Raw genomic sequence first — 26963 nt, 5'->3', positions numbered from 1 at the left:
GTTCCCATGGAGCCAGAGCATCAGCGGGGGAGGCCAGAGCTCCCTCCTCCCACCAGTGCTGACGGACAACCCCAAATCCACCCCCTGAGCTGCCCCCCATGGCCACTCCTGGGGCTGTGCTCAGCGCTGTGCCCATCCTCACCACTGTGGTTCGGGGGAGACATCACCGGTCCGGAGACCACCCTTGCCCAGGGAGAGGTGGAGACATTGGCCTGATCGTGGTGGTGAGCAGTGGGGTGTGATCCGGGTGCTGGCCACCAAGGGGGAACTGCCCCCATTGGCTTCACACCACAGCCTCCGCCTCTCAGGATCCAGGAGAGAGGGAACGGTCCCCATCAACCACATCTCTCTGGAGAGCCCCAGCTGCCCAGGCATCCCACAAAGGGGATTTTTGAGTTCATTTCTCTTCCAGGCCCTGGGAAGAGGCAGCATCTGAGGGCAGCTGGGGGGATGCTCATGGCACAGGGTCTGCGCTTATTGCACCTCTGCCCTGGAAGATGCTGATGTCCTTGATGCCATTTCCTCTGGGGTTTTATGGCTGGAAGGGGTCTCAACCCCATCCATCTCCCACCAGCGCTGTGTGTGCAAGCTGGGCTGTGTTCAGACGCTAAAACCTCAGTCCCCAGCCTCAAGCCCTTCCTTTCAGCACCTCAGGGTGCTCCTCACCCTCAGCTTCCTCTCCACAGGCAACCAAACCTCTATGATGTTCACTGCTGTCACCACCAGCCCTTCCACACTCTCTCCTTTTCCTTTCCTGTCTCCTGCTGCTGCATCCCACCAAGCCAGCAGGAGCGGATGGAGGTTGGGCACCGCTCTCCTATCTCCGCTGGCATGATGCAACCCGGACGCAACCCGGGCTCCTGTCGGCAGTGACACGCTGTCCCAGCCAAGCAAACACAGCTCAGGGCCTCGTGTTGTGTTGCGACAGCATCAATGGCCTCAGCACCCACAGCCAGGGACAGCCCATGCCCGGGGATGGGATCCTGCACTGGCAGCTCTGGTGCAAGTGTCCCAGCACCCCCCAGATCGACCGCCCCAATGGAAACAGGAAGGCCAAGATCTCCCAGTTCATAGAATCATGGAATGCTTTGGGTTGAAGGGACCTTAAAGCTCCTCCAGCTCCAACCCCTGCCACGGGCAGGGACCCCTTCCACTGGAGCAGCTTGCTCCAAGCCCCTGTGTCCAACCTGGCCTTGAACACTGCCAGGGATGGGGCAGCCACAGCTTCTCTGGGCACCCTGTGCCAGCGCCTCAGCACCCTCACAGGGAAGAGCTTCTGCCTAAGAGCTCATCTCAGTCTCCCCTCTGGCAGGTTCAAGCCATTCCCCTTGGCCTGTCCCTACAGGCCCTTGTAGTTCTGATGCAGCCCAGGATGCAAGTGACCCACATTCCAAATGGTCCCTGTCCCCATCAGTGTGTCCGGAGCCCTGTGCTGAGCTCAGCGAGGTCAAGAGGAGGCTCAGCATCATTGCCCACACCTGCACCCCCTCTGCCCTGTCCCCTCCTCTGCCCCTCTGGCAGAGCAGGGCTGCAGGGGACACGGTGGGGGACATTAACTCATCCCCCAGGGCATTAGTGCTGTCCCTGCCCTCCCTGGGGACATGGCAGGCACACAAGACAGGGCACAGGGGAGCCATGGGCTTCCTGTGGCACAGGGCACGGGGATTCTCCCAGCTCACAGGAGGAGCCGAGGCACCAGCAGGATGCAGTGCAGGAGCAGGGGGCACCAGGCACTCCAGGAGCAGTGACAGGGACCAGCATGGCCAGAGCCACCACCACGGGGCCAGGACGGGGCTGGCAGCGGCACGGCTGCGGTGAGGAGGCAGCGACGGGCAGATGTAGGTGAGGGTTAGTCTGTGCTGGGAAAGCTGAGCCTTCCCCACGCTCCCCTGATGTAATGCTTGCAGGAGCAGCATGTTCCAGCAGTACCATAAACACAGGGAAGAAAAGAACTTGACTTTATCTGCCTGTGAGGCCTTGGGAGCATCTAAATTAGGAAAGGAAGGGTTATTACAGTCCTTATTTATGGCTGTAAGTCACTGATCTGCCCCTAACTTGGCTTGGTGCTGTCCCTCACACAGACACAAGCAGGTTCCCAACCCTTGGAACCTTGGCCCAGCACTTGGCATCTCCTGGGCATGGATTTGGAGTCAGCTCACTCGAAAGCAGATGGGTCATTTTCCTCACAGAAGATGCTGGTGTTGCAGAAACTGATGTTTTTACCCACAGATGATTATGAAAAGAAGTCTTCATCCATATTAATCCAACCCCCCAGCAGGATATAACCCCTCTTCTGTCCCCAAACTGAGAAGTTTTATGGTACCCCACCATCCCATTGCCACCAATTGCCACCCATCTGCCAACACATCACCACCATCACCACCATCACCACCATCACCATTCATCACCACCCGTCACCACCAATGCATCACCACCTACCAACAGCCCACCACCAATCACTGCCATCCATCCCTCTCCCATCACCACCAGTGTCAAGCACTCCCAGGTCACAGCGTGTGCTCTGAAAGTCATAACTACTGCTGGGCGCTGGGCAGCGGCGGGCTGCGCGCTGCCTGTGCTGCTGCTGCTGACCCCAGGCTGCTGCCGCGGCGCAGCTCCGCCGCTCTCCCCCGGCGCTGCCCGCTCCAAGCAGGGCTCACATTTATATTTCATGAACACGTCCCCCAGCGCACAGCTTTGCAGTGAGAAGCAGAAATAATTCATGCTCCGTGCGCACGGATGGCGCGGCCCCAGCATCCTTCCCCATCCCAGGCAGGCCGCTGTGCTGCCGCACGAAACGCGCTCCATGCGCTGGATCCTGCCTTCTCCAAAATACAGGGCAAGCCTTTCACCAACCTGCATGTAAAGGTCACTCCAACTGACAGTGCCCGGCGCCCTCCACGCTCCCTTGCAGCGAGGATGTTCCCTACGATTCCTCCCTGTGCAAGGAAATGACAGCAAAATCGCTCTGTTCCCAAGGCCCAGGGATGCTCCTCCAGCAGGAGGCCTGGACAAGATCACAGAATCCCAGCCTGGTTTGGGTTGAAGAGACCTTAAAGCTCCTCCAGTTCCAACCCCTGCCATGGGCAGGGACCCCTTCCACTAGAGCAGGTTGTTCAGACCCGCATCCAGCCTGGCCTTGTGCTGCATCCAAGCAGTGCATCACAGTGCTGCAGACGTGCAGAGGGATGAAATGCTGCTGAAGCTTTCGTGGGATGGAAGCACCAGGGAAAGGCCAGATTTAAAACTAATTCATACCTTGAGTTTTTCCCTAGCTAAAGCACAAGCTGTGGTCCCTGTCAGGGTGTCTGGGTATATTCAGTCCTGTTTGGGGGGGGAAGAAAACCCACTTTTCAGTGCACTTCTGTAGCCTTTCTCCAATGCCTTGGGGTATTGAGCACAGCTTCTGCTCTGCGTGTTCTCACTCGTTCGATGAATAATCAATTTGGCTGCTGTGTGCACTGCTCATGGAGAAAGAAACTGCTTCTTGTTAAAGGTGTGAAAGTAAGTCGTGTGTAAAATTAGCTTAGCCCTTTCCTAAGTCAGATGGGAATTGCTTTCAAAGCATTACAACCTGCCCAGATTCCCAAGAGCTTGGCCATTTTCCACACCAGCTCGAGAGGAGGATTTTCCCAAACTACGGCAGGAGGGATGCTGGGGACTTGTTAATGGCTGGGTCACCAGGATGAGACCCCAAGCAGCATTCCCAAGCTTTGGGAATGCTGGGAGGAAGCGTTCCAGTGTCCATGGGGAAATGAGGGTGGCTGTCCCCAAACGGTGCCTGCAGGTGACACCATCCAGCCCCGCTCCTGGGCTGCCAGCTCCTCTGCCTGCAGCTCGTGTTTCTTTCTGCTGTGAAGAAAACCGAAGTTCTGGGGTGGGATTTGCGGCCACCCCAGGGATTTGGACATTAATTTCTAATGGGGATTAAGAATTCAAATCCCTTAAGCAGCTTTTGCAGCCCCATCCTTCCCTCCTCTGACTGCAGAGACCCCCGGCCAGCCCTGCTCCAGTGTCTGAGAAACCCCCACACCAGCGCAGCGGGAAGGGCTTTTACCACCCAAACCCAGCGTGAGCCTGGGGAAGAGCCCTGATATCCCCTTAAACATCATGGGGTCAGCTGTGCCCTGGCATCACCCTCCCCTGAAACGCAGGGCTGGGGCTCTGCCCCGCTCCAGCGGAGGAGGCCCTTCAGAAAAGGAGGTTGAAGGCTGCTCCCACCAGCAATGCCCCCAGGCCTGAGGAGTGAGTGCAATGCCTCCTCTGCAAGAGTTCCTATAAATAGGCTGACACCATTTCCTTGCTGAATTAGCAGGGGCTTTGAGGCCATTTCCCACCATATCCCAGGTTCCGCACGTTGCTGTCCTGAGTCCACCCTGGGCACACATCTGGCATGGTTTAACATGAGCAGAGCTTGCTGGAAGGGAAGGGAAGGGACCACTTCAAGAGCCCAACTCCACGAACAATAAACCCCAGCAGAAAGGTTGGCTTCCTGGTTCGAACTGAGGGAGAAAAACTTGTTTGTTGTTTCCACTGAAGGCTGCTGGCACGCACAGGGATGTTTTGCAGCTACTTTGGATGCCACGGCAGGCAGCAGGAATCTGGCAGGAGGCAGCTGGCAGGGGTTCCTGGCTGGCAGGACCTTCAAGGCTTGGCCTCAGCAGAGAGAGAGGGGTGAATGTGCTCCCCAGGCGAGCTGGATCCCTGGGGCATCCCTCATCCCTGCCCTGGGACACTGCTCTGCGCTATCGATGCTTGTGGACCCCTCCAGGATCCTCCCTCCCCACGTCCTGGTCGATCTGGGGGAGAAAAATGTGAATTAGGGGCATCCACCGCAGCTGTGACATAGTAGAGGAGGAGGTTGAGCACAGGAGGAAGAGTTGGGGGGGGTGATGCTCCTCTGTCCCCTGGGATGATGCTCCTTGTGCCATCAGCATCTCCCATTCTGCTCCCCCTCCAAGAGCAGAGCAGAGGAGGATGCAGACCCAGGCTGCTCTCACCCTGCTGCCCTGCGACACCAGGGGCTCATATTCCCAAGGCTATGGGACATGGGGAGAGGCAGCAGCCTCTGGCCTCTCTTCCAAGCCCAGGAACCTCGTTAGCAGCTCAGCCCCATTAGTAACCATCTCCATGGTGATGGAGCTCAGGAGATCACATTGCACAGGGGCTCCCGCGCTGAGCAGCCCCTAGGCCAGGCTTGGGCACGCCAGGGCCATGAGGCCGAAGGCGGCGCTCCGCAGGGTGCAGCATTGGTTTCCCATCTCCTCATCCCTCGCAAAGGAAAAGGCATAAATAAACCCCATAATGAACCAGGTGTCCCCTGATTGCCTGGGGCTGGATGGAGGCATCTCCCTGCACGTGCTGCTGTCGGCAAAGAGCCACAACAACCACAATGAGCTCTTGATGGGGAGCAAGATGCCTGAAGATGCCGAACACCCCGGGGCAGCCGCATCCTCCCTCGCCCGGATGGGATCTCCGGAGGAGAGGAGCTCACGCAATAGCCCTTCTGCAGGCACTCGTGCCATCGCTCCAGAGCTTTATGAATATTGTAGCAAGGCCGCTCCTTTCATCTCCGCTTCCTTCCAGGGAGCCCCAAACCTTCTGCACATTCGTTTCCACCTCGCTGTTCCTCTGAATTATTTAAACTCGCCTTCCCGAAAGCGGAGCCCTTCCATTACTGCTCCTTCCTCTGCGGCACACGTGGAATTTGGGGACTTGCAAATCCACTTCATCTCTTTGCATCTGCGCAGAGCCGCAGGTTTCCATGGGCTCCCCTCCCCTCCAGCCACCCCAGGCCACATTCCCAAAGGCAACAAAAACCTCGGGACTAAAGCAGAGCTTTGATGCTTTTTACTGGGGTCCTGGGTGCTGTGGGGTTTCCCAACATGACTTCAATTATGGCCATTGCTCTCCTTGCTGCTGGTCTTCCCCCAGAGACACGTGGGGCTGGCAGTTGTACCAAAGTGGGTCACCACTGGCTCATAAGACTCTGGAAAAATCCCTTGTGGCTCCGTTGCTATCACTTATAAAGCTAGAAAGGGCTTCCTGCAGAGCAGATCCCATCCCTGCCGCTCAAATGAGACATCCCCAATTAATCACCTTGTAACTGGGAGATAGGAATGCTGAGCCCAGCTCCCCGAATGCTTACAGAATCACAGAACCATAGGATCATGGAATGGTTTGGGTAGGAAGGGGCCTTAAAGCTCCTCCAGCTCCACCCCCTGCCACAAGCAGGGACACCTTCCCCTAGGGCAGCTTGCTCCAAGCCCCTGTGTCCAACCTGGAGGCTCAAAATGCTGCTGGACAAAAATGCACTTTTCAGTAACCTAGAGCATGGAAAGAGCTTCCCTGGCTCCTTCCGAGCGGTGGGAGCTGCGCTGGACCCCTGGGCTCCCTGGGGATCCGGCCGCGGCCCACGGCAGGGTTTTGGGGCAGCTCCAGGGGATGTTGGCAGCGAGGGGGTGACTCAGCCGGGTTTGAAGCATTTCGCTCTCTCCTGTCGTGCCTGAACCTGCCGGGAGCTCCACAGGCAGATTCCAGCGGCCACATCAGCCCTCCCCTGGTGCTGCACCGCGGCTGGGCTGTTTGCTGGAGCGAGACACCCTCAGCCAACATCCTCCTGCTGTTCATGGGCTATTCCGTGGCTATCTCATGCCCCACTAATGCTCTCTTGATGTGGCTCATCCCCTCCAAAGCCACAATGGGGCAGTTGGGGTCTCCTCACCCCGCTGATGGGGGGGTGGAGGAGGTGCAATGTGTGCCCTGCGGACAAGTTATTCCTGATACCATCACTTGTTCATGGATTTACTGGCACAGAGCTGCAGAGCGGAAACGGGGAAGGAGGCTCCAAGGGGACACCCGTGCGGAGGGGCTGCCTCAGAGAGCAGCTCCCTGCTCCGTAACTCCCACAGTGTTCCAGCTCCGGGCAGCAGCACCAGAGGGACGTGGAGCCGCTGGGGCGAGTCCAGAGGAGGCCCAAACCAGGCTGTGGTTCTGTGGCACCAGCCCCACAGGGGGTCCATCCCTTCCCCACCGCAGGCTGGTTCAGGCTGCTCCCCTCCGTGCGTCACTCCCTGCATTAATCATCCCCTCGCTCTGCACCAGCTCCTCACTGAGCGAGAACTTCGCACATTAAAAATTAACAGCGCTAAATGATTGATGCCGGCACCCGCGCCCTGCGGCACCGCTCGGCAGCTCCCGCTCGGCTGCCCCCAAGGGCTGCCCCGTGTCCTTGTCCCACTGCTCCGGGCATCAGCTGGGGGAGAAGCCCAGCGCGGCCGTAACCCCCGACCCTCTCCTCACTCCTCAGCACCCCGTCTGCGCCCCCAGCACCCCCTAGCACCCCCCTGCACTCCCATCACTCATCAGCACCCCCAACACCCCCCAGCACCCCCCTGCACCCCCCTGCACTCCCATCACTCATCAGCACCCCCCAGCACCCCCCAGCACCCCCCAGCACCCCCCTGCACTCCCATCACTCATCAGCACCCCCAGCACCCCCCTGCACCCCCCTGCACTACCATCACTCATCAGCACCCCCCAGCACCCCCCTGCACCCCCCTGCACTCCCATCACTCATCAGCACCCCCAGGACCCCCCCGCAGCCCCGCTTCCATCCCAGCAGCGGTTCCCGGTTCGACACCGCCCCCTGCGGGCCGACACGTCCCGGTGCACCGGAGCGCGCAGCCGCGCGGGGGGGCACCAGCGGCGAGGCGGGCGCCGGTGGACGGAGGGGGATGACGGGGATGGGGCTTCGGGCTGCAGCACCGGCGGCTTGGGGTCACCGACACCCCCACCCCCCACCTCATCACCCCCCCACGCTGTCACCCCGCCACACCGACGGTTAACAAATGTCCCTCATTGACCACAACTCTTCCAGTGCCACCATCCACCTAATTCCTTATCCACCCAGTGGTCCATCCATGTGTCTCTCATGCATCATCTGCAGGAAAAGCTCCTTTAGATCAGCCACATTCTGACTCCTCTCTGCTTGCCAGCAAAGGAAAATCCAGCCAGGACACCTGGGCTCCAGGAGGGAATCTCTCTTGGAAGCACTGTGGATGGTGCAATATTTGGGGAACCTTATTCTGTCCAATAGATGAGGTGGGAAGCTCCCAGCAGAGATTGGAGAGCAGAAAGCACCAGCAGAGATGCTGCCCTGAGGAGGATTTGGGCTCCAAACCATCCCACCGAGGGGAAGGAACAGGAAAGCTCGTCCCCTTGGCCACACTCCGATGTCACCAACTCAATGGGCCGATTGTGCGCTGGGACCAGATGCGCTGCTTTGGATGGTGGCACAGAAAGGCTTTTCTGCTGCTTCTCAATAACAGATCTATGACGCTCCTGCCAGGAAGGTCCCGCTGAGCACCCCTCGGCCCTTGCCAGATCCCGGGCAGCTGGGAACCTGCAGGGCAGAGAAGGGTCCTCTGTGCGTCGAGGCACTCGGATTCCCTGGAAATGTCAAGCTGGAGTTGGATGCCATCAGCCTGGGGGCTCTGAGCAGGGGGGAGCGGAGCTGGAAACAGCTGGAAATAACTCCAGATGGAGAGACTGAGAGGTTGCTTTGCTGGTGGCTGTGGCAGGGCACAAGGGCATTGCTGTGCAGGACATTCCCTCTTTGTCCTAAGGAGCTGGCTGATGTCTTCGCTGGGAGATAAAGGGCAGAGAACACAGAAGAAGAAGGTATTTGGGGTGGTTTGCTCCCCCTGTGCATCTCCATCCCCATCCTCATCCTCATCTCCATCCCCGTCTCCATCCTAATCCCCATCCCCACTCCCACCCCTATCCTGCTCTGCAATGTGAAGACACTGGGAATCAGTGGGTGAAGCTGAGCCCACATCACCACCAGGTGATGGGGACATCCATGTCCTCCCCTCTCACCAGGAACTGGGGGGCTCAGAGCTGTGCCAGAGCTGCTGCTCCTGCACAAGAGCATTTCCCAGGGGATGGGAAAGGATCAGGGATTGCCACAGCAACCTGGCCTTGAACACTGGCAGGGATGGGACAGCCACAGCTTCTCTGGGAACCCCGTGCAGTTGGGTTTTAGGGATACAGCACAGAGGCCCCTGAAGAAAAATACCCATTTTTTAGGAGTGCTGAGCTGCAGCTGAGATCCCGACTTTTCCATGCACCCCGGGCTGAAACCCTCAGCATGCAGCATGAACGGATACCTGGAAAATCCCACACCTGGGAGCATCCTGCCGGCAGCTCCCACCAGCCGTTGGGGAGGGTTTATGGCCCTGTTAAGTGCAGAAGGGTGCTGCCGTTGGGGCAGGAGCTCCATCCTGCGCTGCTGGTGGGGCTGGCCTCCAGCCAAAGCAAATCCCAGCACTGGAAACCCGCACGGCATTGTCCTCAGGCCTGATAAGCCTGAGCTGCAAATCCAGCCACAAAAGAGAAGCCGCCCCGTCCATCCCAGGCCGGCCCCGGCTGGTGCCGTGCCAAGCGGGAGCAATATTGCCCAAGATAAAAGCCAGCGCCCAGTCTAAAATGTCACCTGCGGCCACATCAGAGGGAACACGAGAGAGGGGACAGGGGACAAGCACCTGCGTGAGGGTTGGTCTTAGAATCACACAGTCCCAGTCTGGTTTGGGTTGGAAGGGACCTTAAAGCTCATCCAGTTCCTGACCCTGCCACGGGTTGCTCCAAGCCCCTCCAGCATCCAGCAGCCCCTCGAGGACCCTTCCTCTGGTCCCAGCGTCTCCAGCTGTGAAAGCTGCTCCCGCTTCACCCTCGGGCCCTTTGTTTTGCTGCAGCATCCCAGGGAGGAAGGATCTGAGAAGAGAGGCAATGAGAGGAAACGAGAGCTTCCTGCCTGCTCCCGGACCTGCGGGCAGAAAACGAGGACATTCTGCTGCAGGAGGGGACTGTGCCGGGCTCGGTCAGCACGGAAGTGTTCACGCTGCTTTCCTACAGGGAATGCACTGGGCAAAGCCTTGAACAGCCTTTGCCCACGGGTCCTACACGGTGCCCAGCCCATGGAGGGTGTGATGGAGCTGGGCTTGGGCAGGCACAGAGGAGCTGAACAAGCAGGGATGAACTCAGGGAGACAGGAAGTGTTTGGAACACACACACACGTACTCTCTTTCCAACTGCCCTGGTGGGGAAACTAAGGCACAATCACATGCATAGTTCCAGCTGGCAGAGAGCAAAGGTTTGGGAATTATGGGGAAAGCCATTTTTTGAGACCCTTTTCTGGACCCAAAAAAAAGGTTTTTACTGTTTCTGATGAATTGAAACTCCTCAGGTCCCAGGGGTTCTATTCAGGTGGATGCTCTTGGGAGGGACATGGAATCCCAGCCTGATTTGGGTTGGGAGGCACCTTAAAGCTCCTCCAGCTCCAACCCCTGCCACGGGCAGGGACCCCTTCCACTGGAGCAGCTTGCTCCAAGCCCCTGTGTCCAACCTGGCCTTGAGCACTGCCAGGGATGGGGCAGCCACAGCTTCTCTGGGCACCCTGTGCCAGCGCCTCAGCACCCTCACAGGGAAGAGCTTCCACCTAAGAGCTCATCTCAGTCCCCCCTCGGGCAGGCAGCTCGAAGCTCGGCACTCAAGCAGGAGCAGCAGAGAAGCCACAGGCACTGCCATTTGCCCCAAGCCTGGGTTTGTCTGGGGCTGCCGGGGACTGCTGGTCCAGGCAGGCAGGTGACACAGCTCAGACCAGTCCTGGGTCAGCGTCCCTGGCCCAGGGTGAAGCCACCGAGCTGGCTGAGAGCCGAGACTGAAGCATCCCACATGCAGTTATCATTTATATGGGGTTCAACCCCAACTGACCCTTGTGAGTTCTCTGCTCATGCCCTTGCATGTGAGCTGTGCAGTTTCCACAGAAAACTGGGGCCCCCAACACAAGAGGGACGTGGAGCTGTTGGAGCGAGGCCAGAGGAGGCCATGGAGCTGCTGCGAGGGCTGGAGCAGCTCTGCTCTGGAGCCAGGCTGAGAGAGCTGGGCTGGGGCAGCCTGGAGAAGAGAAGGCTCCTGAAGGGGAGACCTGAGAGCAGCTCCAGTGCCTGAAGGGGCTGCAGGAAACCTGGAGAGGGGCTTGGGACAAGGGCCTGTAGGGACAGGCCAAGGGGAATGGCTTTAAGCTGCTGCAGGTGGCCGAGGTGCAGGTGGAGGCCGTGGTGGCACAGGGTGCCCAGAGAAGCTGTGGCTCCCCCATCCCTGGCAGTGCTCAAGGCCAGGTTGGTCACAGGGGCTTGGAGCAAGCTGCCCTATGGAAGGGGTCCCTGCCCGTGGCAGGGGTTGGGGCTGGAGGAGCTTTAAGGTCCCTTCCACCCCAAACCATGCTGGGATTCTGGGATTCTATAAAAACGTAAGTGCCAGAAGTTAGGGCTGCCCCTTGGGTTTAACCTTTTTCAGTCACCAGAGCTTAAAGCCAGAGGAGCCCAACCAGCACAGGGGTGTTTGTCAGATGCCCAAGTGCAGGAACAGGTGACGTGGACATGGGTCCTCCATGGAGCTCTGAGCCGGAATACGGGGCATGAGCTCTGCAGCAGTGGGACTTCACTCATCACACCAGGCCCCACTTTTCTGGATGGATAAGACAAGCCCTGCATGGCTAGAGAGGACCATAAGGGCTACTTAGCCAAGCAGCCAGTGAATGGACAGGAGCAGCGCTATTCTAGACCTGCTTTGGAGACGGAAGGAGGGCATGAAATCACCAAGTTCATTACCACAGGATGCCAGAGAGGCCAAGTATGTAAATGGGTTGGAGAGGGACGAGGTCTGTCGGTGGAGGTAGGTGCATCAGGGCTATTAAGGTACTTCCGTCCGGACGCAAACCCTTTCTCAGGAAGCCCCTGAGCTGCCAGCCAGCAGCAGGGAGGGACGCCGGGAAGCACATCTTGTTTCTCCTGCTCTTCCCGTGAGTAGTGTTACAGAAAGAGTCAGTGTGGAAAAATACCCGGGGGGGGGAGTGCGGGGGGAGGTTCAGGAGCTGAAAAGGGAAAGAAAAAGAAGGAAAAATCCTTGCTGAGGGTTTCAGCATTGGAAGGGGTTGGAGCAGTCAATGAAGGTGTGAAACTGCCAGGGGTCCCTGTGGGATGGAGACAGCCCAGACCTCGCTGAGCAGGCGAAGCAGGCGGGGAAGAAAGCTGGCAAGAAAAGGAGACAAACAGCCTGTTGCTGGGACAGGGGAGGGCTGCCAAAACCCAGCGGGGCCAGGCCGGGGAGCCCAGCACAAGGCTCCCGGCCGCAGGACGAGGGCAGGCAGTGAGAGGCCATGGGGACGAGGCAGGGTGTGCTGAGGGAGGATGGCGGGGTGGGAGCTGGATCCCAGCGAGCTGAGCTCAGGCAGGGGATCCCCCAAACCTGGGGTAACAGGGGTAGGGGATCCCCTTGTCTCCAGGGTGAGCATCCCCCAGGGGAGCAGGGTCAGGGGGGAGTGGAATAAGGGTACCTCAACCCCAGGGTGACCAGGGCAGGGGATCCCCCATTCCCGGGGAGAGCAAGGTAGGGGATACCCGCATACCTTCACTCACTGGGACATCCCTTCCCCAGGGTATCCAGGACAGGGGACTCCCGGGGTGACCAGGGCAAGGGACACCTCCCTTCCTGCACTTACCGGGACACCCCTTCCCCGGGGACCCGGGCAGGGGATACCGCACCGGGGGCAGGGCCACGGGGACCCTCATACCCGAGGAAAGGGCTGCGTGGGACCCCCCGCACCGGGCTGAGCGGGGCTCGGGGGCGGTGCCCGTCCCGACCGGGGCCCGGGGGCGCTCCCCGCCCGCTGCCGCCCCGCCCCGGCCCTGCTGCCGGCCCGCCCTCGGCCCGGCGGCCCCGAGCTGCAGCCCGAAGCCGCCGGGCTCGGGACGGCGGCCCCCGCGCTAGAGCTCGGCTGCAGCCCAGACGCGCGGACGGCGAGGTGAGGGGCGACGGGACCGGACGGGACCGAGCGGACGGGGCGGGGGCTCGTCCCGGTGGCGGAGCCCCGCAGGGCCCCGGAGCCGCCGCCGCCGCCCGGGGCCCGCCGAGGGGCCGCTCGCAGCCGCCGCGACGGGACCGCAGCGGGCTGGGGCCGCACCGGCATCCCCCGGAGCGGGGCTGCTGCCGGCGGCCAGCGAGGAGGGGCCGGGACCGGGACCGGGGCCGTCGGGGCCGGGCTGGGGCGCCCATCGCCCGCTGGCGGGAGCGCGGAGTCCCCGGGAGGTCTCCTGGGATGCGGGGGGCTGCGGTCACCCGGGGGCTATGGGGAGCTGTGGGGCTCCCGAGGGTGCTGGGGACACCCAGAGCTGGGGGTGCTGCAGGCTCCCTGGGGTGCGGGGAGCGGCTGTAGGCATCCCAGGGTGCTGGGGACCCACAGGGCACCCCATCGTGCTGCAGGCCTCTCGGGTGCTGCAGGGTTCAGGGTGCTCCTCATGTGCACATGGGAAACCCGACATGGGACTGTGCCTGCACACCCTGAGTGTAAATTTAACCATTCCATCGCCTCCTCGGGAGGACGACTCCAGCCCCTGGGGCTTGTTCCCAGGTCTGTTGTCACCAGCTCCAAGGGAATCGAGGAGGTGTCGGTGGAAAGTGCTGTTGGGCAGCTGTGGTGAGGGTGCAGGAGTAGTGGTAGATGTTTTCTAGTGGGCTATAGAGCTATAGGTGTGATGGGGCACATAGAGCTGATCCCTGTGTGAGTACATCTGCATAGGGACCTGCCTGTTGTCCGGGTAGCGTGTGAGCCTGGGGTGCTGGAGCTGGTGCTCAGCCCAGGCAGCCCCTGCAGCCTCCCGACCAACCGGGCTGCCGGTGACGACAGCTCCAGGAATAACGGCCCAACCCTGAAATCGGGCTGCTGAGAAGAGGGAAGCGTTTCCCTTCCCCTCCCGAGTCAGCACCGGCGCACCCACCCGCATGGGATCCAGCTCCTCGGGAGCAGCCCCAGCCTGGACCGCATGGCCGAGGTGGCCTGGGCAAGCAGGCACAGGACGGTGGGTGGCACGGAGCTCGGGATGCCCCGTGCAGCCCTGGAGCAGGGGATGGGGATGGGGTGTGTGGCTGAGAAGATGCCATGACCCCCCAGTCCCTCCCATCCGCACCCAGCGGGAGACAGTGCAGGTGATAGGCACATGTGGTGCCTGGCTCGGTGTGAGGATCCTGAATCCCAGCCGGTTGCTGGAGCGGAGGAAGCCATGTGCTTGCTCAGTGGTTTCCCTTTAACTTCGGAACAACCTCAGCCCTGAGCTTTGGGGCTTATCGCCTGCACGCAGCTCCGAGGAAAGCGTGCCTGGCCGAGATAAATCAAGTCACCCTGGCGAGGGCTACTCTGGACTCTGTTCTTCTCACATTCCTCATGACCTCAGTAGTCTGGCTTTGGGAGGAGAGCTGGGGAGACCTCTCCCTGTGTCCAGCCTCTGGAGTGGCTCGGGTGAGGGGAAGGACCCAGAGGAGTCCAGGGTTTTAAAAGCAGCACCCCCAGGTCTATCCCCTGAGGGAATGGGGACCCCCAGGGTGGATTGCCCCACGGACCACAAAGTTGGGAGTAGCAGGGGGCTGACTGGTTGTGGGTACTGGATGGTATCTGAGCTGTGCCTGCCTGTGCCATCCCTCATGTGGCTTTTTATTGGAATCAAGTGGAAAGGCTCCAATTTTAGACCCAAGTTTCCTATAGGTTGAAGGCCAGGTTGGACAGGGCTTGAAGCAAGCTGGTCCGGTGAAAGATTTTGGCACCAAACTGGCCAGCGGGGTCTTCCCCATCAGGTCTTCAGCTCAGGTGGAGAGCAGCTTCTTTGATGCGATGCCACAGTGATGGCAGGAGGCTGGGGACAAGGCTGGCTTTGTGCCACCAGTGCCTGGGCTGGAGGTGCAGGGACTTAACCCTCCCATCACTGCTGCATTCCAGGGCCACCTGCGTCCATTGCTCATCCTCACTGGCTCAAATCCAGCCTGGCCACTCAACCAGCCCAGGGCAGTGTGCGTGTCACAAGGGCTTTTTGCGCATCACAGGGTCCCTGGGGCATATTGCACAGTACTGGGAGCTTGCAGGTCCCATCACCTGGTTTGCTCCTTGGTTTTGAAGCTGGGTGAAAGCAGAACATCCTCCCTTGGGTCCAGCTCATCCCATCGGACAAGTGGTGGGGGTCTGGAGCTGCAGGAGGGTGCCCCTGGCTTTGGGGAGGGGTTGACAGCAGCTGCTGGCATCGGTTGGAGAGGCGGGATGAGGTGGACGAGGGGATGAGGAGAAGGCACCTTTGCTGCACACCGATGTCCATCAGAGGCGGGTTTCCTGGCGAGGCCCCAGGCAGCTCCGTACCCGGCGGAAGGGAGCTGCCGGCCGCTTCCCCCGAGGAAACGCAGCCGCTGGCTCTGCTCCTGCTGCTCTCCCGCTTCCTCCCGTTTGATTCCTGCTGTGCGCACTCCGCGGGAAGTTTGTGCTGGCCCCAGCGCTGTTTAATTACCTGGAGCAGGGGCTGTGCGGAGGAGGAAGCGGCCGCTTCCTGGAGGGGAGGGATTAGACCGAGAGGGGGATGTGCAGATCCTTCTAGGCACAAAGGCAGCACAGGAATGGTGGGGTACCGGCACGGAGCTGGGGTGTTCCCAAGGGAGGTGCTGGCATGAGGCTGGGATGAACGTTTCCAGGGATGTGGCATCCACAGCTTCTCAGGTTGTTCAAGGCCAGGCTGGACACAGGGGCTTGGAGCAAGCTGCTCCAGTGGAAGGGGTCCCTGCCCGTGGCAGGGGCTGGAGCTGGAGGAGCTTTAAGGTCCCTTCCAACCCAAACCACGCTGGGATTCTATGATTTGGGGCTGGATGCGGGTGTTTCTCCTCAGCCATGGCTGGATCCCTCCCCCTTCTCAGGATAGCTTTAAGCCTCAGCTTCCCTTAAGGCTGTTCCTGAGCTGCCTTTCCTCTGTGGCACGCTTCCTCCCCTGCTTTCTTCCCAAAATAGCCTGTGCCAAATGCTTTCCCTGCCAACAGCTGCCCAGCCCCACAACCACTTGTGCCCCACAGGACCATGTGTGTGCTGGAGGGTGATGCTGTGCCCAGCAGCTGCGGGTGCTCCCAGGGTGCTGTTTGCCCCCCATCCCACTCCCACCAGCACCATTCCACACCCGGGCCCCAGCACCCAGATGCTGTGGCAAGTCCCAGATGAAGTCTCACATCTGGCAGCACCCCCAGCCCTGAGCTCACCCCTGCAGTGCAGTCACATCCTGCCGGTTCTCCTCCGGTGTGCCCATTGCCTGGCTCCTGGGAAAACCAGGCTCCCATTCCATTCCTCCGTGCCTTAGAGAATCCCCGAATCCCAGCATGGTTTGGGTTGGAAGGGACCTTAAAGCTCCTCCAGCTCCAACCCCTGCCACGGGCAGGGACCCCTTCCACTGGAGCAGCTTGCTCCAAGCCCCTGTGTCCAACCTGGCCTTGAGCACTGCCAGGGATGGGGCAGCCACAGCTTCTCTGGGCACCCTGTGCCAGCGCCTCAGCACCCTCACAGGGAAGAATGGTGCTGGCAGCTGTCTGTGGTCAAGTGGCTTTGCAAAAGCATCCAATGCCTTTATCCAGAGGAAACTTCTCCGCTGAGAATCACACCCAGAAGGGCCTCAGCCTCTGCTCCTTCCCAGCCCGCTCCCCCGAGCTCTGAGTCATGACTCGGCACCCTCGGCGCTGGCACTGTGACCATCCCCGGCTGGGAAGCATTCCTTAAATGTACAAACAATTCCGGCCCCACCGGCAGCACCGCAGCAGCCGCTCGAGGTTCAGCCCTACGTCACCAGGGCTGGTGGGGAGCCAGGGGGTCCCTGGGGTGCCCCCCGTTTAGGGGGAGGTGGTTTGTGGCCATGGAGGGCTCATTGGTCCCTGGTTTGTCAGGTTTGGCTGGATGTGGTCCCATTCTTGTTGCAGGTTGATGGTCCCCTGCTCAGCAGCATCCCTTGGGAGAAGATGGCTCAGCCTGCACCCCTGAACCAGAACCTCCCAGGTAATGGGACCAGGGTGGTCACAGGGCAGCAGAAGCAATGGGAAGGGAACGGTAGGGCTGAGCTATTCAGTCCCATCCCAAGGGACTTCCTCATCTTATCACCAACCCCAGCACAGAGCAGGTACCCTGGGACACCCCAGCAGCCGTGAGGATACTGGGAATGATCCATCATGGCAGGGAGGAGGGCTGCAGGCTGCGATTCCCAGTATAACCCTGTTGGAAAAGCCTCTCTCCACCAGGTCCCGGCCCAACCATTCCCTCTTCTCTTGCAGATCTCGGTGGCCCGTTCTTGTACCGGGACCAGGACAATGGGGAGAAGAGCTCGTATTCCGTGGAAACCCCCTACGGCTTCCTCCTGGACCTGGATTTCCTCAAGTACGTGGATGACATCGAGAGCGGCCAAACCCTCAGGAAGGTGCCACTGCCCCGGAGGGCCAAAGGGCCGCGGCAGCCCCCCAGCACCCTGCGCAGCCCCAGCAGCCACGCCAGCGCCTGGACCTCCACCGAGTCCCTGGCCTCCACGGCCAGCGAGGACGGGAGGACGCTGCTGCTGCTGTCCCCGCCCGGCCGCGTGCCCCTGGACCCCCCGAGCAAGCCGGCCCCGCATCCCATCTCACCGCCGCCGCTGCCGCTGCTGCCACCTCCCACCCGCAAGTGCGGGCTGAGGAACCCGCGCGTGGAGAAGACGCTGCTGGAGACGAGCCGGAGGCTGGAGCAGGAGCAGGACAGGGCCGGGCCCTGCCGCGGCGGCACATTGGGAGCCCCGTGTCAGCCCCCGCCGTGGGTGCTGGGGGAGGGCTGGGGCCGGGGCAGCCCCGGCAGCTCGGGGCGCAGCACACCGGCCCCGGGGCTCGGCACGGCCCCGCTGCAGCACGTGCGGGAGCAGATGGCGGCGGCCCTGCGGCAGCTGCGGGACCTGGAGGAGCAGGTGAAAACCATCCCGCTGCTGGAGATGCAGATCTGCGAGCTCAAGAGGGAGAAGGCGAAGCTGATGGAGAGGCTGCCGGCAGAGCCCAGCGAGGCTTCGAGACAGCGCTGCGGCTCCGAGGTGGAGGCAGGGGCTGAGGAGCTGCCCCAGGTGGGGGCAGAGCGCGAAGCGGAGCCCAGAGGGCGAGCGAGCAAGATCGTGGAGCTGAGGAAGCTGACGGAGAAGCTGGCTGTGCCGGAGCGGGGCGGCAGGGCCTGGCCAGGCCGGAGCCCCAGGGCTGCCGAGGGGCCCCCGTGCCGCTCCGTGGCAGTGGGCGAGGACCGGGCCATGGCCGACGCCGTCTTCTACTACCGGTCAGAACAAGAGGGCGGTGACGTTCCGGACAGCGGGGCAAGGGAGCGCAGGGACGCAGCCGTGTGGGTGCTGGAGTCCTCGCTGGGGGTGCCCAGTGAGGCGGAGCAGGAGCTCGAGCTGCTGCGGCAGACGGTGGGGCACCAGAAGGAGGTGATCGCGCTGATGGAGGGGCACCTGCAGGAGGCCACGCGGGAGCTGGAGGAGCTGCGGCGCGAGGTGTGCGCCCGCCGGCCCCGTGCGCGCCTGGACAAGGAGGTGATGGCCCAGCCGCGGGTGGCCGAGGCGCAGGTGGAGGCCGTGGTGGCCACGCGGAGCCGGGCGGCCGGCGAGCCGCTGCGGGTGGTGGAGGCCGCCGTGGGGTGCTGCCCGCAGACCGCCTGCGCCGCCGTGAGCTGCCGCCCCGACGCGCGGGACGCGGCCGTCGGTCCCAGCGCGGCCACGAGGGGCGAGGACAAGGGCAGCCAGACCGACACGGGCAGCACCGGCACGGAGGGAGAGGAGATGGAGCCCGGTGCAGGTGATGCCCCAGATCGTCCCTCGGCACGGGGCACAGGAGCGATGGAGGGGCCACCCCAGAGCAGCTCCAGCCCCGGGGCAGGCACAGCAGAGGTGACCCAGAGCAGCCGGAATCCATCCCCAGCACGGGATGGGGGAGCCACCCCAAGCCCTGTGGCTGGTGAGTTGGTGCCAAGGATAACACCAGGGAGAGGGGTGGCTCTGCTGGGGCCTGCGCGCAGACCGTGTCCCTTCGATGGAGGGTGGCAGGTCTGCGGTGCCCCTCACACCCGTACCTCTGCTCCCAGGAGCCCTGAAGTCCATCATGAAGAAGCGGGATGGTGCCCCCAGGAGCGAGGCCGAAGGCAGCAAGAAGAGCCTGCAGTTTGTGGGCGTGCTGAACGGGGAGTACGTGCTGAGGGGCTCCTGACACCCCCCTGCACCACCCCAGGACCCCAGCATTCCTGTCCTGGGCTGGGGGCAGTGGCAGTGGGGGCACTTGAGGGGACCGGCTGGGTGCCACGTTGTCACTGAGCATCCTCCCTTCGCACAGGTATGAGAGCACATCCAGTGAGGAGGAGGAGGAGGAGGAAGGAGACAGCTCCTCTGAGAAGGCTTCAGCCGACAGCTCTGACAGTGATGAACAAGGGGACACTGAAACCTCAGATGAAGAAGCTGGGGAAGGGGAGTGTGAGCCAGGACAGCAGCGCGAGGGGGACAGCGTGACCCTGCTGGAGCCCACCGAGGTGAAGGAGAAGTAAGTGCTAATGAAGGAGTGAGGAAGGCTCCATCTCCCCTGTGCGCCCCAGTGCAGCCAGTGGGGAAAACCCCATTCAGCTCCTGCAGAAATCCAGTTAGCAGGAAAAAATCCTTCCAGCTTCTTAGGTCTGCTGAGGAGAGGATGAGCCCGAGGCCCCAGATGCCTCTTTGCTGAAGAGTTTGTAGGGGGACAAAAAAAAAAAAACCAAAACCAAAATCCAACAGCCCTTAATGGCATTTATGGCCTAAATATGGGTAAATACGAGCTCATCCCTATAAACCCAGTTCTGCAAGGGTTTGCAGGGGCTGAAGCTGCTGGGTGCAGGCATGGAGCTCATGGAGGGTTGGAGGCATTAGGGAGAGGAAGAAAACCTCAATGGAGGGACTTTGGGGTGCCCTTTGGTGGGGTGATGCAGCCCTTCTCATGCTCTCCCCAGGTTCGAGCTGAGCCCCAGGATGCGGGAGGCCTGCCTCATTGTCAAGACCCACCTGGGCCACCCTGGGGCAACCAAGAGCAAAGAGGTGGTGAGTGAGGTGCTATGGGGTGGGATGGCTGCTGGTGTCCCCCAGAGATGGGCCAGCAAAGCCCAGCCCCAAAACACTGCCCTTTGCTCCACGCTTTGTCCCAGACACCCCAAACCCCAGCTCAGCTCAGGCCATCTCAGCCTGAGTTTGGGGTTTCGCGGTCCTGCCTTCACCCCGTTCCCCTCTGGAGCTGGGTTTCTGCTTCCCACCGGGGCTGGGGGGTGCAGGGCCCCAGCTCAGCCCCTCTTGCTGCCCACAGCTTGCCAGCAGCAGCCTGGTCCTGCAGGAGTGGTTCCGTCTGTCCAGCCAGAAGTCCTCTGTGCCTGACACAGTGGCCAACCACCTCCTGGCCTTTGCCGAGGTGTCTCCAGCTCTCCTGGCCCACGTGGTGAACCTGGCGGATGGGAACGGCAACACAGCCCTGCACTACAGCGTCTCCCACTCCAACTTCCACATTGTGCGGCTGCTGCTGGACACAGGTCAGTGCTCCCCCGCCGACAAACGTCCCTCTGCCACCACCCTGCTCACATCCTGGCCACGCCAGGCACGGGAGACATGCCAGCAGCAGGGAGAGCTGCCCTGTGCTGTGTCCATGCACATGGGGGAAGGTGGAAGTCACCTCAGCCCTTGCGGAGCCCAGGTTTGATAGGGGGGAACTCATCAGCAGGCCATGGGACAGCTCACAGCACCCTGAGCTCTGCCCATGCCCACAGGGGTCTGTAACGTGGACCACCAGAACAAAGCTGGCTACACAGCCCTCATGCTGGCAGCGCTGGCGGCTGTCGAGCAGGAGGACGACATGAACATGGTCAGGAGGCTCTTCAGCATGGGCAACGTCAACGCCAAGGCCAGCCAGGTTGGTGCATCACATCCTGACCCTCACTGCGTCACCAAGGGCCACAGCTGGCTCTTCCAAGGACAGCTTCAAAACCTGAAGGAGCTGCAGTAGGAGCTGCTCTGTGTGGTCCTTGCCTGGGGCAGTGGGATGAGCGGGTGACCCAACCAGGACAGGTCCCCCTGGCATTGTCCCCTGCCTTGCAGGCCGGGCAGACAGCGCTGATGCTGGCTGTGAGCCACGGCCGGCAGGAGATGGTGGAGGCTCTACTCGCCTGTGGAGCTGATGTGAACCTGCAGGACGAGGAGGGCTCCACTGCACTGATGTGTGCCTGTGAACACGGGCGTGTGGAGACCGTGAAGCTGCTGCTGGCTCAGCCCACCTGCGACATCTCAATCGTGGACAGTGTAAGCCTCTGCGGCCCGGGCACATTCACCCACCTGCATCCTGCCCCCCAAACCTCTTCCAAGGGCTCTCCTTTCTGTTTTCAGGATGGGAACAACGCTGTTGCCATCGCGCTGGAGGCTGGTCACAGCAACATCGCTGTGCTCCTGTATGCCCATCTCAACGTGAGTACCAGAGGTGGCACCAGCTCAGCTGCAGGCAGTAGGGCTGTGACAGGGGCAAGAGCACGGCAACCCGAGTGCCACACACTCACTGCATCTTCAGCAGCAGGACACCAGCCTGGCTGGCCCTGACTGGGAGTTGCTGGGGTGACACTGTGTGACTCTGGAGTGACATTGCCTCTGCTCTCTTTACAGCAGGGGACATCCCCAACAGCCACCAAGAGCCCTGGGGGCACAAAGAAACCGAATTAGAGTGACCTCAGGAGCCAGCCCTCAGCACCAGGCTATGGTTTATGTCCCCCTTGCCTGCTGAATCACGCCCTGCAGATGCTTTAACCCTCCTGTCACAGAGTATGCACTGTCCCATGCACAGCCACCTTGCTCCACCAAGTGACAGAGGAGGGTAGCATCAAGCAACCAGGGTGGGAAACTGAGCAAAAGCTGGCCCCATCCCATCCCCTCCCCATCAGCCCTGCGCTGCCTCGGAGTCCTTTGCAAGTCCTTCACTCACTGGAACAGCAGCAAACAAGCCCAGCAGAAGTGGCACATGGTTCCTGTTCTCTCCTGGCAGCTCTGGGGAGGAGTACTGCTGGTGACAAGGAGCAGGGCTGCTGGGCGCTGCTGTGCTGCACACTGCCAGCGGGAAGAAGCTCAGCAGCCACAAGACACAAGCCCAATGGTCAGTGCTGCCTTGGACATGGCCTGGGAGCAATTCCAGACTGAAATACTGCTCTTTCTCTTCTGGCCTTTCCTTTCCGGGCTGAAATCTGATTATTTTTTCCCCTAGCACATGCACACAAAGCAAAAAGTATTATATTGCTTAATCAAAGGATGGAGTTGAACAAGAAAGCACTTAGTGATTTGATGTGCAGAAGCACTGAGCACCTAGGGTTGCCACCGAGCTGACAGGAGGGGCCTGAGTCATAAATGCATTTAGGGACATTTAAGATACCCCACACAGGGAACAGGCACCTCCTCCCAGGACAGAGATAGTCAGAAGCCACTTACTGTGAAGGCAGGCAGAGCCCCAACCAAGCCTCTCTGCCCACTTCCCTTCCCAAAGGGGACAAGAGCAGCTCATGTTGTTCCAGGAAAAAAAAAAACGATGGGCAAGAAGAGTTGAGAGGAAGCTGTAGAGATGGACACGAATGTCAGAGGATGTGTGCACGAGTGTCTGTGCCAGGCAGGGTGGGAACAGACAAGGAAAGCACTAAGGACTGGGAGTGAAGAGGAAAAGGGTTCTGCATGTGAAGCTGGCTCTGCTCTGAATCCTTCACATGGTGCCATGTCACAGCTCCGATTTCTGCTCCTTGGCTCCCCAGCATCACTCTCGCTCCCCCAGGCCTGGTCTGAGCTGTGCTCTGAGCTGGGAAATGCTCCCAGGAAAACTGGTTCCAGTTGACACGCCGCTGTGCTGGCAATGGGCCTGGCTCAGTTTTGCACTGAAGTTAACACACAGCGCTCACAGCCTCCCTCTGCACTACTCTGGATGTATTCTGTACTCACTGCTTTGGTCTCACAGGTTTGGTTACTGATACTTTCATACTGATGTCTATTTTTAAGATACAAATAAAAGTTTTAAGTAAAATTATTTTGGAATCTTGCAGTGACCCAGCAGCAGTCTTTGCCTCAAGACAAAACCCTTCAGCAGAGGGACAGCCTGGCACAGCCCTCCCATTCCCATTCCTTCCCTGCAAGTTTATGGACTGCTTACATGCATCAGTCAGTTTATTTCCACCCAAAATATCCTTTTGGGTCATGGCACCTTCTGTCCTGTTTCACTCCTCAGGACCAAGCAGGATGCTAGAACCAGATGTAGCCCTTTACTACCCTTGGTTCCCCCTGGTGCTTTGACATTAAGCTGCATTATCATCATCAGTTTGAGTGGGGGTGCAAAGTCACCTCCCTCCTCACGTGGCCAAGGACCACGCTGACCCCACAGGGATATTTGGGAAGGGCTTCAACTGCTCTCAGCCACCCCCATCACAAGTTGACATCTGTCTGGCAACCAACTTGCAGCTGAAGCCTCCTGCTTGGTCACTCAGCACAGTCAGCACCAGATCATTGCTAAAGCTGTGCAGGGAACAAACAGCAGCAAAAGTAAACTCAGCTATCACATGAACCAAGGGAACACGGACTCAGCTGATGCCCTGAAACTGAACCACTACCAAAGAGTCAAGAACTAGATCAAGCAACAACACAAGCACGTATCAACAGGGGCTTTCCCCAGAGCACAAAATCCTCCTTAGGCTGCCCATGAGCTGACCAGGGCACAACCAACACCAGCAGGAGGAAAACAAAACCAATCAACCACTCTTTTACCAGCCCCAACAGCAACCTTCGCTGTCTGCCAAGTGCAGCAATTCAAACACCTATTCCAGGAGTACTCTCCTCAGCTCCAGGTACTCAAACCTTCAATCCCCCTTACTCTTGAGGTGCCTTAATCTAAGTTCAGGACATTGAAGGATGAACACTCCCAGCAGAGACCACACGATCAGGAGCTGCAGACTTGACTGGGTTCAAGCACATCACAAACCAGTATCACTCTACTATCAGATGGAAAGCATCAGCACTTAAAAAACAGCCCTCAGACCTTAACAGTTTTCAGGCTTATTCCTCATCCTTTGAGCCTTATTTTTACTTCATTTAATAGATATCAATAAATCTTTCTAGCTGACTTCTTGCTGGAAGGGAAAACAGGACAAACATTGAGACTGACTTGCCAACTCCTCTAAGAGGAGACAAGCTCTCTCTCTGTGAGTGCCAGGAAAGACAGCAAATAGGTATATTTATAGAACTGCTTACTGAGGACGGACAAAAGCAGCCAGCTGTTCTCTGCAAGCTGACTTTGCACTTGTATTTGATTTCCACAGAAGGCCAATAAGTTCAGCAGTGCCACTTTACTGGCTAAATGCAGAATTCTTACCAGAAAAATGGGGACTGAGGTTGCTGCAACCAAAACAGTTATTTTTGTTGTGACAGGTTAATAGCAGTGCAAAACCAGAGTAATAGGACAATAAAGGCAGCATGGGTAACCCCAGGAATAAGCAGGCTGTGCTTTTGTTCCACTGCTGGACCCAGCAACAAGAAATGCATGCATAAATACCGAGGCCAATGGAGCACTCACACACTGAGTAAGCGAGACCTTTATTGAAGCAACAGAACTGCCACACTCCTCTCCATCCCTGACCTGCATCTGGCCAAGCAGATGGCAACTGGCCACCCCAAGCACATGCTATCAGCCTTCATCACCTGGAACAGAACAATGGAGGCCACATTGGTTCAGAGAGCAGTGGGAGGCCACTGATTCAAAATGGGCAGCACCAGGCTCACTGGTAGCCCCATACTCACCAGCTCAGCGCAGCCGCCGGGCCTCACGCTCTGACTCCAGCAGCGTAAGGACATCACCCTCCCGCACCGGCCCCTTGACGTTGCGGATGATGGAGCGGCTCGTGTCATCCATGAACTCCACGCGCACCTGTGGGAACAGAAGGGGTCAGCCCAGTGTGCGATGGCCCCACTCCCACCCAGCCCCAACCTGTCCTGGCCCCCTCACCTGTGTGCACTGCCCCTGGGAACCGGTCCGGCCCAGCACCTTGGTCACCTAGGGGCAGAGAGCGGAGAATCAGCACAGTGCCGCAGCCCACCGCGGCCTTGGTCCCACTCACACCCCCAGGCCAGGCGCTGGCCCCACTCTCACAGCCCCCAGACCCGCTCGCCCCTTCCAGGCCCACTCTCTCCTCCGGGCCCATTCACGCCAGGCCCCGCTCAGCTCCACTTTCCCCCCGTCCTCGCTCGCACCGAGGCCCGCCCTCACACCCGGCCAACCCGCTCCGCTCGCCCCCAGCTCCGCTCCGCTCGCCCCCAGCCCCGTTCCGCTCCGCTCCGCTCGGCGCCGGCCCACCCTGGCCAACTTGATGGGCTGCACCCGACTCGTGTCCATGGCGGCTCCGCGGAGAGCAGGAAGAGGGGGAGCTCCCGCTCACGGCCTTTATGTGCGGCGCCAAGCCTCGCGAGACCCAGCGTGCCCCGCGCGCGCTCCCGGCATCTCCCGTGCCTGCCCCCCCCGTCCTTCACCGCGGCCACGATGGCGACGGCCACCAGCACCGTCCAGCGCCTGCGGAACTTCCTGGCGGGGGTAAGCGCGGCCCCGGCCGCGGGGGCTCGGCGGGTCCCGGTCCCGGCCCCGGCCCCTGCGCTCCCGGCCCCGCCGAGGCCCCGGCACAGGGCAGCGGCCCGCGGCACGGCGTGAGACGCTGTCGCCTCTGCCTTGCAGCGGAACATCCAGGCCAAGCTGCCGCTGCGCTACACGGAGATCGCCAAGAGGTGCCGCCGGGGCGGGCCGGGCCGCGGGGGTGCGCGCTGCGGCTCCCCGCCTGCCTGACGCTCCGCGCCCGTTCTTTGCCTTAGAACCCAGCCGCCGCCTCGGCTGCCGGTGGGGCCCAGCCACAAGCTCGCCAATAACTACTACTGCCTGCGGGACGGGCGGCGGGAGGCCTTCCCACCCATCGTGGTGGTGGCTGCCCAGAAAAGCCTCGCCGCGGGGGCGCAGGCTGGCGGGTAGGTTGGACACGGTGCCGCAGCGCTGGGGCCTGAGCGAGGTTGAGTCTGCGTTACTGGCACCAGAAGCGCAAAGCTCTTCCAGTGCCAGGACTCCCAGCCTGGCAGGAGAACGCCTATGTCTTTATCTCGTGAATAAGCGAGGGCTGGGAGTTGATGTAATGATCCTCTTTAGCAATAACGAAACCAGTTCTGATCGAATCCAAGTCTGACCTTCACACCCTCGTCTTTAGTTCAGGCTCTGCAGTGGCAACAGCTGAGAAAAAACCAGTGACGCCAGGAGCACCCCTGAAGAAGTGGGAAATCTCAAAAGACCAGCCCTATTTGTGAGTGATAAATGCGGTGAGATTGGATATACAGATCCCCGGTCGTTCCAGAGCAGCTTCCTGACGGGAGTTGTGCTGGGTTTTGCTTCAGTAACACTGCACAAGACTTGTCCCAGCGCTGCTGCTCCATGAATAATAAACGTATTTAAAGTTGTGATCACCCTCCACACCTCTTGTTGGCTGTTCTGTTTGAATTACCTGAATTACTACTCTTTAAATACTGTTTGGGGTGTAGGGCTTTCTTGGGGACACAGGAGCACAAAGCTGACTGTGGGTTAGAGCTACAGCTGAGACACAGCACAGGATAAAATGTGCCCTGGGTGAGGAGGAGTGGCTTTAACCTGCTAGACGGAGACTGAGATGAGCTCTGAGGCAGAAGCTCTTCTCTGTGAGGGTGCTGAGGCGCTGGCACAGGGTGCCCAGAGAAGCTGTGGCTGCCCCATCCCTGGCAGTGCTCAAGGCCAGGTTGGACACAGGGGCTTGGAGCAAGCTGCTCCAGTGGAAGGGGTCCCTGCCTGTGGAGCTGGAGGAGCTTTAAGGTCCCTTCAACCCAAACCATTCCACGGTGGTTGGATTTGTTGTAAGAGGCATGAGTTAGGTGCCTGCACTGCACTTACCCAAGCGCCCAGTGTCCCGGGCACGGAGCCACCCTCCCTGCAGGCGCTGGGCACTGAGCTCCAGCCCCTCCAAGGACAAGCGGTGCTGCGGGCGC

The 26963-nt window shown here is 60.2% G+C and overlaps 3 protein-coding genes and 1 long non-coding RNA gene across 5 annotated transcripts; 2 read left to right on the top strand and 2 right to left on the bottom strand.

Annotated features, from left to right (window-relative positions):
* Positions 1-8029: 8029 nt before the first annotated feature.
* Positions 8030-12720, bottom strand: LOC134171889 (uncharacterized). The gene is made up of 2 exons (XR_009967758.1): positions 12563-12720; positions 8030-8404 (listed from the first exon to the last, which is right to left on the bottom strand). It is a non-coding gene; the product is annotated as an uncharacterized LOC134171889 (long non-coding RNA).
* Positions 12721-12748: 28 nt separating this feature from the next.
* Positions 12749-21730, top strand: KANK3 (KN motif and ankyrin repeat domains 3). 2 transcript variants are annotated; one of them, XM_062634489.1, is made up of 11 exons: positions 12749-12865; positions 16828-16903; positions 17176-18861; positions 18989-19088; positions 19234-19437; positions 19877-19964; positions 20224-20443; positions 20678-20820; positions 21006-21206; positions 21291-21368; positions 21564-21730. In XM_062634489.1, the coding sequence occupies exons 2-11, from the start codon at positions 16867-16869 to the stop codon at positions 21615-21617; spliced, it is 2811 nt and encodes a 936-aa protein (XP_062490473.1). In that variant the 5' UTR covers positions 12749-12865; positions 16828-16866; the 3' UTR covers positions 21618-21730. The 2 variants fall into 2 exon arrangements, with proteins under 2 accessions (XP_062490473.1, XP_062490472.1); XM_062634488.1 differs by having other exon boundaries at positions 21561-21730.
* A 2763-nt stretch (positions 21731-24493) lies between these two features.
* On the bottom strand, positions 24494-25394 carry RPS28 (ribosomal protein S28). The gene is made up of 4 exons (XM_062634492.1): positions 25270-25394; positions 24922-24969; positions 24717-24843; positions 24494-24617 (listed from the first exon to the last, which is right to left on the bottom strand). Exons 1-3 carry the CDS (start codon positions 25306-25308, stop codon positions 24721-24723), a joined length of 210 nt encoding a protein of 69 aa, XP_062490476.1. The 5' UTR covers positions 25309-25394; the 3' UTR covers positions 24494-24617; positions 24717-24720.
* Positions 25383-26418, top strand: NDUFA7 (NADH:ubiquinone oxidoreductase subunit A7). Its single transcript, XM_062634491.1, has 4 exons — positions 25383-25503; positions 25642-25691; positions 25776-25925; positions 26159-26418. The coding sequence occupies exons 1-4, from the start codon at positions 25453-25455 to the stop codon at positions 26253-26255; spliced, it is 348 nt and encodes a 115-aa protein (XP_062490475.1). The 5' UTR covers positions 25383-25452; the 3' UTR covers positions 26256-26418.
* The last annotated feature ends 545 nt before the right edge of the window (positions 26419-26963 follow it).

Source organism: Pezoporus occidentalis, unplaced genomic scaffold (genome assembly GCF_034315485.1).
Source record: "Pezoporus occidentalis ecotype Australia unplaced genomic scaffold, CSIRO_AGI_Poc_V1 ctg428, whole genome shotgun sequence".
Lineage (NCBI taxonomy): Eukaryota > Metazoa > Chordata > Aves > Psittaciformes > Psittacidae > Pezoporus > Pezoporus occidentalis.
This window is presented reverse-complemented; position numbering and strand designations above follow the sequence as displayed.

Excerpts from the sequence above, each read along its gene's own strand:
- KANK3 (XM_062634488.1), top strand. The coding sequence starts at position 16,867 with ATGGCTCAGCCTGCACCCCTGAACCAGAACCTCCCAG. Across the intron at positions 18,862-18,988 it reads CACCCCAAGCCCTGTGGCTG|GAGCCCTGAAGTCCATCATG; the intron begins GTGAGTTGGTGC and ends CTCTGCTCCCAG. Across the intron at positions 19,089-19,233 it reads GTGGGCGTGCTGAACGGGGA|GTATGAGAGCACATCCAGTG; the intron begins GTACGTGCTGAG and ends CCCTTCGCACAG.
- RPS28 (XM_062634492.1), bottom strand. The coding sequence starts at position 25,308 with ATGGACACGAGTCGGGTGCAGCCCATCAAGTTGGCCAGG. Across the intron at positions 24,970-25,269 it reads AGCCCATCAAGTTGGCCAGG|GTGACCAAGGTGCTGGGCCG; the intron begins GTGGGCCGGCGC and ends CTCTGCCCCTAG. Across the intron at positions 24,844-24,921 it reads CCCAGGGGCAGTGCACACAG|GTGCGCGTGGAGTTCATGGA; the intron begins GTGAGGGGGCCA and ends CTGTTCCCACAG.
- NDUFA7 (XM_062634491.1), top strand. The coding sequence starts at position 25,453 with ATGGCGACGGCCACCAGCACCGTCCAGCGCCTGCGGAACTTCCTGGCG. Across the intron at positions 25,692-25,775 it reads TACACGGAGATCGCCAAGAG|AACCCAGCCGCCGCCTCGGC; the intron begins GTGCCGCCGGGG and ends TCTTTGCCTTAG. Across the intron at positions 25,926-26,158 it reads GCGGGGGCGCAGGCTGGCGG|TTCAGGCTCTGCAGTGGCAA; the intron begins GTAGGTTGGACA and ends CCTCGTCTTTAG.